General features: G+C 52.4%; 1 protein-coding gene across 1 annotated transcript in view; it reads left to right on the top strand.

Moving 5' to 3' along the window:
- Positions 1–13,480, top strand: part of LOC146260617 (protein TANC1-like) — a 41,931-nt gene that overhangs the window by 16,724 nt on the left and 11,727 nt on the right. Inside the window, 6 exon segments of the mRNA XM_084668562.1 lie at positions 882–1,113; positions 2,210–2,376; positions 3,875–4,139; positions 4,142–4,383; positions 4,737–4,840; positions 5,197–5,305. Of these exon segments, the coding sequence (XP_084524688.1) occupies positions 882–1,113; positions 2,210–2,376; positions 3,875–4,139; positions 4,142–4,383; positions 4,737–4,840; positions 5,197–5,305 (1,119 nt within the window).

The following is a 13,480-nucleotide window of genomic DNA, read 5'->3' on the forward strand; positions in this document are numbered from 1 at the left end:
GCTGTTTACTTCCTGATGGCTGTTTACTTCCTGATGGCTGTTTACTTCCTGATGGCTGTTTACTTCCTGATGGCTGTTTATTCCTGATGGCTGTTTACTTCCTGATGGCTGTTTACTTCCTGATGGCTGTTTACTTCCTGATGGCTGTTTACTTCCTGATGGAGGCTCCCACATGAAATCGAGTCTTGACCTGAATAAGTGTTTCCACGGCAACACTGGTGGGCTCAGGGTATTGGGGCGAGTGATCTCCACAGGTCAATCTAAGACAGAAGAGGTCGGGCTTTGAAACGAATCCATCAAGTTGCCTGATTCAAAAAACATGAAAACAGAGATGTTTTTAGGGATGTTTTGATGGTTTTCTGTTGTCCGTAGAGATGATGCTGGGAGGATCAGAGACGACGTGAAGCTGGAAAGTCTCAAGCTAACTCTCGTTTCCCTGGCCTCTCTCGCAGAGACGTTGAGTTGTGTTTGCGTTCTCCGCCTCGTCGTTTTGTCCTGTCCGTCAAGTGCCTCTTTGTCACGCCCGCTAGATGAACCGTCTGCCGGTTCTGACACTGATTTCCGGAGTCTCAGTCAAGTGTGTGTCAACAGGGCAGTTGGAAGGTTCCCTGAGGTGACTGATGAGTGACTCATCACATCTGGGAGGGTACAACATCAAGCACCACCCTCGCCTCAACTGTGTACTTTGTCTTCTCTTGTGCTCTCTTTCTCCCTCTCTCTCTCTATCTCTCTCTCTTTGCTTCTCTTCCTCTCTCTCTCATTCTGTCCCTCTCTCATTTGCCTCTGTCTTACTCTCCCTCTGCCTCTTTCTGTCTCTCTTTGTCTCTTTCCCTCCCTCTCCCCCCTCTCTCTCCCCCTCCCCCCTGTGTCACCCCCTCCAGGTGGTGGCCTATCACTTCTGCCAGGCAGACAACACCTACACCTGCCTGGTGCCTGAGTTTGTGCACAGCGTCGCCGCCCTGTTGGCCAGGTGTCCCCAGCTGACGCCCTACAGAGAGCAGCTGGTGAGGGAGCCCTCGCTGCAGAGCGCGCTCAGTCTGCGCTCCTGCGTCCAGGACCCCCTGGGTGCCTTCAGGAAGGGGGTGTTGGAGCCCCTCGCCAGCCTGCGACAAGGTAGCTCACCTGACCACCACGTCGTTGGGTTCAGACTTTATGCCAGGGTTATACAGGTGGACCGCCAAACCAATGAAAACTATGAAAAGAACGTCTGGAAACGGCAGAGATCTCCGAGAGGGCGACCTGTTATGAGTTGATGGAAAAAAATTGAGAAGCAGATTAATCTTGAGTGTCGGCTTAGTAAGAGAGCCATACCTAAGGGTTAACAACCTGTTCTGGTTATTAAAAGTCACGTTTCTAACTTTGTCGGCAGTTCTACACCTGGCCGTGGTAGTTACGCAGGTTACCTCTCTGTACAATGTGTGCTTACTGTGGCCCTGATGAACACTTTGTCTTCTCGCTCAATTTTTTTTGCTGTGAAAGCGAACTGTTTGCCTCCAAGTGTTGTGAAACGTGTGATTAGCGCAAATTAAGTGAACGGGTGTGTTGGGTGGCCACAAAAATATTTGAGCTACGCAAGTAGGCAGCAAAGTGGAAAAGGTGGGGAATGGCTGCTTGGTTTCTGCTCGTCACAGTAATGATCCCCTGTCTGTGAGTCAGGAGGTGCGCATGCTCTCCTCGCTCTCACCTGAGCCCCCGCATTCTGGGCCTCCGGGGGGTTAGAGAGGAGATGAGGAGGTGCTGGGGCAGAACGGCTCATATTCAGCCTGGGGAGGGGGAGGAGGAGGGGGAGGGGGGCGCGATACGCCTCAGCCCTTCTCATCTCAGATCCTGTCAGGGGTAGCGGCTGCCCCCATCCACATCCTGAAAGAGAAGCGAGTGTTCTCCCAGGAGGAACCTGCCTGTGAAGTCCCTCATCAGACACACAGTGTTCTAGAGGATGATGGGGGGAGGTAGTTCAGACCCATCTGTGTCTGGAGGCCTACACTAGTTAAGTTGCACAGCAGACCTGGGTGTTAGTGTGTGACTGTGAAAGGATTCCCAAAGAGCTTTTAAACCCAGCAGCTTTTCTGTCTTGCTTAAAAAGGGGTCGAACCCTAAACCAAAGTAAACTAAATCACCTCAAAATTGAATTATTTGGAGGTATTATAAGGGTTGTTTACCGTTCAGCCTGTCTTCCTCTTCTCTGTTGTGTGTTAACCCCCCTGAGCAGCGAGGACTCTTCCAGAGGAGGACTTGGTTGTGTTGGTGGACGGGCTGAACGAGGCAGAGTTCCACAAGCCTGACTATGGTGACACCATCTCCTCCTTCCTCACCAAGATCCTCCCCAAGGTCCCGCCCTGGCTCAAGCTGGTGGTCACCGTCAGGACCGGCCACCTGGTACGGAACCCAGCACACACCACTGCTGCACCAGAGAGTGTGTGTGTGTGTGTGTGTGTGTGTGTGGGGAGGGGGGGCTGTTCAACAAGTTATATGTTAGAATATATTCTTCTTTTAATGTAGAATGTTAGACAGAGGCCACAGATAGGATTGTGATCAGATATTTGGAGAAATCCAAATACTTGAATTCCTCTCTTTTTCTTGTCACTTGTCACCCGTATTATCTCTGCTGACACTCAGAAACAGTCCAGATGACAGAGATCTGGGCGGGAGTCCAGGCCTGTTAGGACATCAGCATGTTGTCTTTTCCTCAGGGCCAGAGCCCCTCTCAGCCAGCACCCCCACACTGCTGCTGTCTGTCTGCCTGTCTGCCTGTCTGCCTGTCTGTCTGTCTGTCTGCCTGTCTTTCTGTCTGTGTGTCTGTGTGTCTGTGTGTCTGCCTGCCTGCCTGCCTGCCTGCCTGTCTGTCTGTCTGTCTGTCTGCTTGCCTGTCTGTCTGTCTGCGTGTCTGTCTGCCTGTCTCTCTATGCGTGTCTGTCTTTCTGCCAACCAGCCAGCCTACCAGCAACCAGCCAGCCAGCCAGCATTTGGCATTTGTTACTTTAAGGACATGATAACATAAACATGATATAAAGATTTATTGTAAAAATGATCCGCGCGCAGCAAGCCAAACTGTAGCTTTTGGTTTCCAAGTCATCCCACTTACTGGAACACGCTTCTCTCAGCCCAAATGTGTCATCCTGTTCGTCTGTGGAAGTGATGATCTCAGAGGAGAGTCACTGTACAGTGGCTCTGACAAGTCATCACACCCAGCTCTGCTCCTCTCCTGCTCCACCAATCACTTCCTCCAGTCAGGGCTTCTACTTCCTGTGTAGCATGGAGGGAGACTGCCTGCCCTGAGGGCCAGTGGTTTATTTAGATTGATGTTTTTATATATTTCTGTTGTTCCGGTCTCTTTTCTCCCTCCCTCTCCTGCCTCCACTCCACCTTCTCCCCCTCCCTCTCCTCCTACCCCTCCCTCCCTCCCTCTCCTCCTCTCCCTCCCTCTCCTCCTACCCCTCCCTCCCTCTCCTCCTCTCCCTCCCTCCCTCTCCTCCTCTCCCTCCCTCCCTCTCCTTCTCCCCCTCCCTCTCCTCCTACCCCTCCCTCCCTCCCTCCCTCTCCTCCTACCCCTCCCTCCCTCTCCTTCTCCCCCTCCCTCTCCTCCTACCCCTCCCTCCCTCCCTCTCCTCCTACCCCTCCCTCCCTCTCCTCCTACCCCTCCCTCCCTCTCCTTCTCCCCCTCCCTCTCCTCCTACCCCTCCCTCCCTCTCCTTCTCCCCCTCCCTCTCCTCCTACCCCTCCCTCCCTCTCCTTCTCCCCCTCCCTCTCCTCCTACCCCTCCCTCCCTCCCTCTCCTCCTCTCCCTCCCTCTCCTCCTCTCCCTCCCTCCCTCTCCTCCTCTCCCTCCCTCTCCTCCTCCCCCTCCCTCTCCTCCTCCCCCTTCCTCTCCCCCCAGGAGCTGGCCTCCCCCCTTCCCTTCCCCAGGATCTCCCTGGATGACTTCTCGGATAGCAGTGAGATCGGCGCCGACCTCGGTGACTACATCCAGCTCCGTGTCAGCTCCAGCCCTGAGGTCGCCGCCAACGTGACGGCCCCCAGTGGCTCCGCCCCCGACCCACTCCTACTCAGCAAGTTCAGCAGCCACCTGGCCACGCGCAGCCAGGGCAGCATGCTGTACCTGCGCTGCACCCTCGACCTCTTCCATCACGGCCACCTGGTCATCAGGGGGGAAACTACATGGTGGTGCCTGTGTCGCTGGCGGAGGTGTTCCTGCTGCTGTGCCACGCCAGCTTCCCCGGGACGCAGGACTTGGAGCGAGCTCTGCCCGTGCTCAATCTGGTCCTGGCCTCGCTGCACCCGCTGACGGAGGAGCAGCTGTTCCGGGCGCTGAACGCAGGGCACATCCACGGGGAGGTGGCCTGGGAGGACTTCCTACTGCGTCTGGAGAGCCTCGCTCCCTTCCTGGTGAGGGGGCAGGAGGAGAGGGGGAGGAGGAGGAGAGGGGGCAGGAGGAGGAGAGGGGGCAGGAGGAGGAGAGGGCGGAGGAGGAGGAGAGGGGGCAGGAGGAGGAGAGGGGGCAGGAGGAGGAGAGGGGGAGGAGGAGGAGAAGAGGGAGGAGGAGGAGAGAGGGGGAGGAGGAGGAGAGGGGGGAGGAGGAGAGGGAGGAGGAGGAGAGGGGGGAGGGGGACCCTGGGGGCTCCTGACACAAGACAGGATTTTTACTTGGTTCTCAACCTCTGTTACACACACACACACACACACACACACACGTTGTACACAGATCACCCAGGTAGAAGGTGTTTGCTTCCTGGTTGCAGGTGAAGCGCAGAGACGGCACTCGCATGCTGTTCCACCCCTCCTTCAGGGAGTGGCTGGTCTGGAGGGCGGATGGAGAGAGCACCGACTTCCTGTGTGACCCCCGGTCAGTTCCTGTTATGGGGAGGGGGTGAGGGAAGGATGAGGGAGGGGAATTCTGGTGGTTAAATTGAAGTGAATTACCAGCCAGAACTACACAATAATGATGATGACGCTGATGGTGAGTGTTAGAAAAGCATTTCTCGCTTGTTACCGTGTCAACAGCCCTCATGGTGAATTTTAAGCAAAGCAGATGTGAGCGTTTTAATAGAGGTTTACTCACCCTGCAGACGGTTCTATCCTAACAGTGAGCAGAGAGGGAAACTGCCACCTCTAGATTTCTGCTCAAACTCTCTAACCACTAAGCTGTGCCCCAGGCGGTGGGTAAGGCTCCTAACGCTCTGCTTGGTGTTTGCCCTGCAGGAGTGGCCACGCCCTGTTGGCCTTCATGCTCTCCAGGCAGGAGGGGAAGCTGAACCGGCAGCAGACTGTGGAGCTGGGACACCACATCCTCAAAGCTCACATATTCAAGGTACTGGACCTCACCACACCATACTATACCACACCACACCACACCATACTATACCACACCACACCATACTATACCACAACATACCACACCATACTATACCACACCACACCATACTATACCATACCACACCATACCACACCACACCATACTATACCACACTATACCACACCACACCACACCACACCATACTATACCATACCACACCATACTATACCATACCACACCATACTATACCACACCACACCATACTATACCACACCACACCACACCATACTATACTATACCACACCATACTATTCTATACCACACCTCACCACACCATACTATACCACACCACACCATACCACACTATACCACACTATACCACTGTTACGCCCCCTCCAATGGCTCGGGTGAGGAGGAGCACGCAACTGCCCTAGGCCGCACAGTGGTGAGGGATGCGAGAGGGTAGCCCCAACAAACGTGTTTGCCACAACCAAGGATGCCGTGTACACAGGTTTAATAAGTACGCATGTACATTTACATACACAAACAAACAAAACAAACAATGGGGGAGGGACAACAACAACGGGGTAGGAGTAGGGCAGTGCCAGCGGTCTGTCAAATCAAAGAAATAATACAAAAAGGTCCCTAATCTTCCCCACCCCTATACTCTTTCCTAACACCAACTAAACTACAACTAACCTCACTGCTACAAGACACAGGGTGACAGCCGCTAGCTTCTAACCTAGTGTATATAACAGAGGGTTACCTACGGGTGTATGTATACCCCAGGGTATCTTACCTAGCCCTACTCCAGACGTCCAGGGCAAGGGCCAGAATACAGGTAACACAAAACTCCTACGGTTCTCAACAACCAATAACCGAATACGATAAACAACGCTCAATGTTCAGTAGTAATCGTATGCTCAAATGCTCAATGTTACCAACAAACACCAACCTCTCCCCACACAACACAAACACATACTGACAGCTAAATACAGTGTGATGAGCTCCTCCGATTGGATAACGATGAGCCTTGCTGGACACGCCCACGTCATCAGGCCAGGAACGCACCACACCTGAGAGCTGACAGACAGGAGAAGAGAAACAGACACCGTAACACGCCCACCCAAAAAGAGAAAACCCAGGGTTTTCGACCCGGAAAAACAAGGATGAGTACATAAAGGGCAGAACAAGCACGTTAACACACATCAGAACACACGCCAGAACATACATACGCAGTACACATCATACACAACAATGTACCACTCACTAGCTCATCATCGTAAGTGCCACAGATAAAAGTATACCTACAACAGATACTGACCACTGCGTGGGCTGCCTAAGGACTCCACACACGGGATAGGGCATCAGCGAGCACGTTATCAGCTCCCTTTTTGTGCTTGATAACCAAGTTGTACCCTTGGACGAACAGCGCCCAGCGCATAAGGCGCTGGTTGCTGTTGTACATACGATTCAGGAAAACCAAAGGGTTGTGGTCGGTATATATCACAACTGGTAACACACTAGAACCAACGTAAACCTCAAAGTATTCCAGCGCCAACAACAACGCCAGAGTCTCCTGCTCGATGGTGGAGTAGCGGGTCTGAGCACCAGTAAACTTCCTTGAGAAGTAACACACGGGGTGGTCAACCCCCTCGTCGTCCTCCTGCAACAGGACAGCCCCTGCCCCGACAGCACTGGCATCAACCTCCATTTTAAAAGGCTTGCCGAAATCGGGACCTGCAAGAACAGGGGAACTACACAACAGTACCTTCACAGCGTCAAAGGCAGCTTGGCACTCAGCAGTCCACTGAAACTGGCGGACAGGGCTTAGTAGGCTGGTCAGCGGGGCCACCACAGACGAGAAGTTCCTGCAGAAGGAACGGTAGTAGCCCGCCATACCCAGGAACCGACGCAGGTTTCTCCTTGTAGTAGGGGCAGGAAAAGCACTTATTGCAGAGACCTTTTCGGCAACTGGACGTACCTGTCCACGCCCCACCTGCTTCCCGAGGTAGGTAACAGTTGCCTTCCCAAACTCGCATTTCGCCAGATTAAGGGTCAGTGAGGCAGCTGCTAAGCGGCTGAATACAGTGTGTAGGGTATTTAGGTGGCTTCCCCAGGTGGATGAATGGACCATCAAGTCGTCTAGGTAGGCGCAACAATCAGGGACGTCAGCCAACACCAGGTTGACTAGGCGTTGGAAGGTGGCTGGAGCGTTACGCATACCGAAAGCCATCACTGTATATTGCATGAAACTGTCAGGTGTCACGAAAGCAGATATCTCCGCAGCACGCGGAGACAAGGGGACCTGCCAGTAGCCCTTTAACAAGTCCAGCTTGGTAACGTAGGTAGCAGAACCGATGGTATCAACGCAATCGTCAATGCGCGGCAACGGAAAGGAGTCGGGGACTGTGACAGTGTTTACTTTTCTATAGTCTGTACAAAATCTATGGGTGCCGTCAGGTTTCGGTACCAGCAAACACGGTGAGCTCCAAGGACTGGAGCTGTGAGTGGCTAGCCCATTCTCCAGCAGGTAAGCAACCTCCCGTTTCATTATTTCCCTTTTTGCTGCGTTCACCCGATAAGGATGCTGCTTTATCGGGACGGCATCGCCCACATCAACATCGTGCACTAGCACGGTAGTGCGGCTTGGGACATCACCGCATATAGATGGGAAAGCGTCTACTAGCCTCACAATATCGGCTTGTTGCTCCCCACACAGATGCACTAATAGCGCCGGTAAGTTTGGCAGTAGTTCGGAGTTCGCCAACCGCGCACTGAGCTGAGCTGAAGCCATACGAGGACTCAACCCGTCCTCGTCGTCCACAGGTGCGTCAATAGCATCTTGGGACAGCACCACTGCAGCCACCGAGGAGACCGCAGGTTCAGTCGCGTTTGGGGGGTCATCTCTGGAGTGGTACAATTTCAGCATGTTTACGTGACAGACACGGCTCTGACGTTTACGATCAGGCGTCTTGATCACGTAATCTGTCTCGCTCAGCTTTCTTTCTACCTTGTAGGGACCAACGAAACGGGCAGAGAGGGATGAGCCCGGCACAGGCAGTAGGACCAAGACACGGTCACCAGGCTGCAAGGAACGGTACACAGCCTTGCGGTCAAACCGCGCCTTCATCCGCCCCTGTGTGGTTAACAACATCTCTGCAGCGAGAGCGCGCGCTGAATGCAGCCTCTCGCGGACCACGCTCACATACTCCAAGACGTGTTTTGGAGGACTTGACGTGTCTAGTACTTGTTCTTTTAGAACCTTTAGGGGCCCTCGAACTGTGTGCCCGAAGACTAACTCAGCAGGGCTGAAACCTGTTGACTCCTGTACTACCTCCCTAGCCGCAAACAGAACAAAAGGAACACCCTCGTCCCAATCGTTCTTTGTGTCCATACAGTACTTCCTCAACATCGCTTTCAGAGTCTGGTGCCAGCGTTCTAGAGCACCCTGGCTCTCCGGGTGGTAAGCGCTGGACACCCTGTGTGTGATAGAGAGGGTTTTAAGCACCTGGGCGAACAACTTAGCAGTGAAGTTGGTACCCTGGTCTGTCTGTACCTCTTTCGGCAGACCAAATGTGGAAAAGAACTTCAACAGGGCTGCAACCACTACCTTGGTGGTGATGTTACGCAGCGGTATAGCCTCAGGATACCTAGTAGCAGCACACATAACGGTTAAGAGGTACTGGTTTCTAGACCTCGTCTTGGGCAATGGACCGACACAGTCGACTATCACCTTCTCAAAAGGCTCACCCATCACAGGAATAGGGTGGAGTGGAGCCGGCGGAATAACCTGGTTGGGTTTACCCATGAGCTGACACGTGTGACAGGTTCTACAGTGACGGGCCACGTCACCTTTCAAACCCGGCCAAAAGAAGTGCTGCAGGACACGGTTGTGTGTCTTGGTAACGCCCATGTGTGCTGACCAGGGAGTGTCATGGGCCAAGGACAGGACCTGTGACCTAAACAGAGTCGGCACAACAACCTGAACGACCGTGCTCCACTCTGTGTCGGGTCCCTGGTGTGAAGCCCATTTTCGTAGCAGAACTCCGTTCTCTAAGAAGTAAGCCAAGGGCTGCACATCAGCCCGCTCACGAGGCACAACCGCAGAAAAACAAGCCCTGAGTGTGGGATCTGTCTTTTGCGCGTTAACCAAGTCGTCCCGCGTAGCTGACAACATGGACTCTCCAGCCGTGGAAGACCGACCCAGGCTATGTGGTGCTTCCTTAGGTACTTCGTCAGCACGAAAGACCGGGGCAAAAATGGTGTCGTCCAGCCCAACCACACCACCCAACCGCCGTGACTGTGCTCGCGTCACCACACACGCTGGGAACACAGCGCACGAACCAGATGAGGTAGCAGGTACCTCAGGGACATCGAGGACCTCCAACACTGGCTTCACCAGGCCTCCTGCAATGTCGTTCCCCATAACTAAGGTGATCCCTTTTACCGGGAGACTAGGCACAACAGCGACTCTAAAACGTCCACTAACTAGATCCGATTGGATATACACAAAGTGCAAAGGCACTGGGACGTAGCCCATTTCTATTCCTTGCAATAGAACGTTTCCACAACAATACGACCCATCAGTCCATGGCAACGCATCGGACAGAATTACGGACTGGGAAGCTCCTGTGTCGCGCAGGATCTGAACGGGGACTTGAGACTCGGCATCACCAGTCAACGAGACTGACCCAGCAAATGTAAATGGGCCATAACCAGCATCGGGTGACTGACGTGGTATGCACGACTGGCCCTTGTTGTCAGACGTGGTCTGGAGCAACGCCAAGGGTTTGGTAGACGGCGCGTTAGGCGCGTTCTGTCTCTGCAGCTTCCTGCAGTCTGCCAAGAGATGTCCCTTGCGGTGACAGTAATAGCACTCGCGTTCCTCACTGCGACGACCTGGGGGGGGGAGTGGCCAAGAAGCGTTCTTGGTCGGTGTGGTGGTGATACTAGAGGCTGCAACACCCCGAGACTCGGGACGGGGCGCGCTAAACGTTGTCCTGTGCGTTAGGGCAAACTCGTCAGCTAGCACTGCGGCTTGGGACAATGTCGCTACCTTCTGCTCGTTCATATACACCACCAGCCTTTCTGGCAGGCTGTTCTTAAACTCCTCCACCAACACTAGCTCCCGGAGAGAAGCTAAGTCACTGCACTTACTGACTGCGCACCACCGGTCAAACAGCATTTGTTTCTCCCGAGCGAACTCCACATGTGTCTTTCCCAGACTTTTCTTGTGGCCTCGAAACTTTTGCCTATACGCTTCGGGGACCAGCTCATAAGCACGGAGTACTGCGGTTTTTACGCACTCGTACTGTAAGCTATCCTGCAACGGCAAAGCCGACACGATCTCCTGTGCTTTTCCGCACAGCTTACATTGCAGCAGCAACGGCCAAACCTCTCTGGGCCACTTCAAGGCGGTAGCGATGCGCTCAAAAACGCCAAAATAAGAATCCACCTCCGTCTCTCTGAACGGTGGAACAAGAGCTATGTTTTTGCTCACGTCGAATTGGAGCGTCTGACTTGATGGAGGGCCGCTGTTTATGCCAGCTTCTAACTCAAGCTGTCTTATCCGAACTTTTGCCTCAGCGTCTATCCTGCGTTTCTCAAGCTCGAATTCATACAGCCTGGCCTGTTCTCGCTCTTTCCTCTCGCCCTCCAGTCGGGCCAACCTCACCCTGAGTTTAGCCGCAAGAGAACCAGGAGTAGCATTAACGCTGTCTGTCGACAAGACCGGAGAAGGAGGTGGTGTTTGTCTCTCGACATCCTCCACGTCTTCCTTTCCCTCAACAAACACCCCTTTCTCCTCTAAACCTTCCCTGACCAAGGCCAGGAGCTCAGCCTTACGGGCCTGCTTCGGGGGCTCCAGACCGTAGTGGTCCGCTAAGGCGTGAAGGTCCTCAACACGCAGCGTCTCTAGCAGAACCACGGAAGGCTCCTCAATAAAAGAGGACACGGCCGAGGTAGCCATCACACACACACACACAACAACCCAACAAACTAACGTGGCTCACAACCACGCCAACCACCCTCAGCGCCACCAACGTGCGGACCGAAGGCCTGCACTTGATCCCGGACGAGCCCCCAACTGTTACGCCCCCTCCAATGGCTCGGGTGAGGAGGAGCACGCAACTGCCCTAGGCCGCACAGTGGTGAGGGATGCGAGAGGGTAGCCCCAACAAACGTGTTTGCCACAACCAAGGATGCCGTGTACACAGGTTTAATAAGTACGCATGTACATTTACATACACAAACAAACAAAACAAACAATGGGGGAGGGACAACAACAACGGGGTAGGAGTAGGGCAGTGCCAGCGGTCTGTCAAATCAAAGAAATAATACAAAAGGTCCCTAATCTTCCCCACCCCTATACTCTTTCCTAACACCAACTAAACTACAACTAACCTCACTGCTACAAGACACAGGGTGACAGCCGCTAGCTTCTAACCTAGTGTATATAACAGAGGGTTACCTACGGGTGTATGTATACCCCAGGGTATCTTACCTAGCCCTACTCCAGACGTCCAGGGCAAGGGCCAGAATACAGGTAACACAAAACTCCTACGGTTCTCAACAACCAATAACCGAATACGATAAACAACGCTCAATGTTCAGTAGTAATCGTATGCTCAAATGCTCAATGTTACCAACAAACACCAACCTCTCCCCACACAACACAAACACATACTGACAGCTAAATACAGTGTGATGAGCTCCTCCGATTGGATAACGATGAGCCTTGCTGGACACGCCCACGTCATCAGGCCAGGAACGCACCACACCTGAGAGCTGACAGACAGGAGAAGAGAAACAGACACCGTAACAACCACACTATACCACACCACACCATACTATACCATACCACACCACACCACACCATACCACACCATACTATACCATACCACACCATACTATACCACACCACACCATACTATACCACACCACACCACACCACACCATACTATACTATACCACACCATACTATTCTATACCACACCTCACCACACCATACTATACCATACCACACCATACTATGGTATACCATACCTCACCACACCATACTATACCATACCACACCATACTATGGTATACCATACTACTGGAGTCTGATGGCTGAGCGGTGAGAGAGTCGGGCTAGTGATCCAAAGGTTGCCGGATTGATTCCCCGCCGTGCAAAATGACGTTGTGTCCTTGGGCAAGGCACTTCACCCTACTTGCCTCGGGGGGAATGTCCCTGTACTTACTGTAAGTCGCCCTGGATAAGAGCGTCTGCTAAATGACTAAATGTAAATGTAAAATGTACTATACTATACCACACCATACTATTCTATACCACACCACACCATACTATACCACACTATACCATACCACACCATACCACACCATACTATACCACACCACACCACACCACACCATACTATACCACACCTCACCACACCATACTATACCACACCTCACCACACCATACTATACCACACCATACCACACCATACTATACCACACCACACCACACCATACTATACCACACCACACCACACCATACTATACCACACCTCACCACACCATACTATACCACACCACACTATACTATACCACACCATACTATACTATACCACACCACACCACACCACACCATACTATACTATACCACACCATACTATACTATACCACACCATACTATACTATACTATACTATACCACACCATACTATACCACACCATACTATACTATACCACACCATACTATACTATACTATACCACACCATACTATACCACACCACACCATACTATACTATACTATACCACACCATACTATACTATACTATACCACACCACACCATACTATACCACACCACACCATACTATACCACACCACACCACACCACACCATACTATACTATACCACACCATACTATACTATACTATACCACACCACACCACACCATACTATACTATACCACACCATACTATACTATACTATACCACACCATACTATACCACACCACACCATACTATACCACACCACACCATACTATACTATACTATACTATACCACACCATACTATACTATACTATACTATACCACACCATACTATACTATACTATACCACACCACACCACACCATACTATACCACACCACACCATACTATACTATACTATACCAAACCATACTATACCACACCATACTA

This window comes from Hypomesus nipponensis, chromosome 12 (genome assembly GCF_054491055.1).
Source record: "Hypomesus nipponensis isolate SF chromosome 12, ASM5449105v1, whole genome shotgun sequence".
In the NCBI taxonomy this organism is placed as follows: Eukaryota; Metazoa; Chordata; class Actinopteri; order Osmeriformes; family Osmeridae; genus Hypomesus; species Hypomesus nipponensis.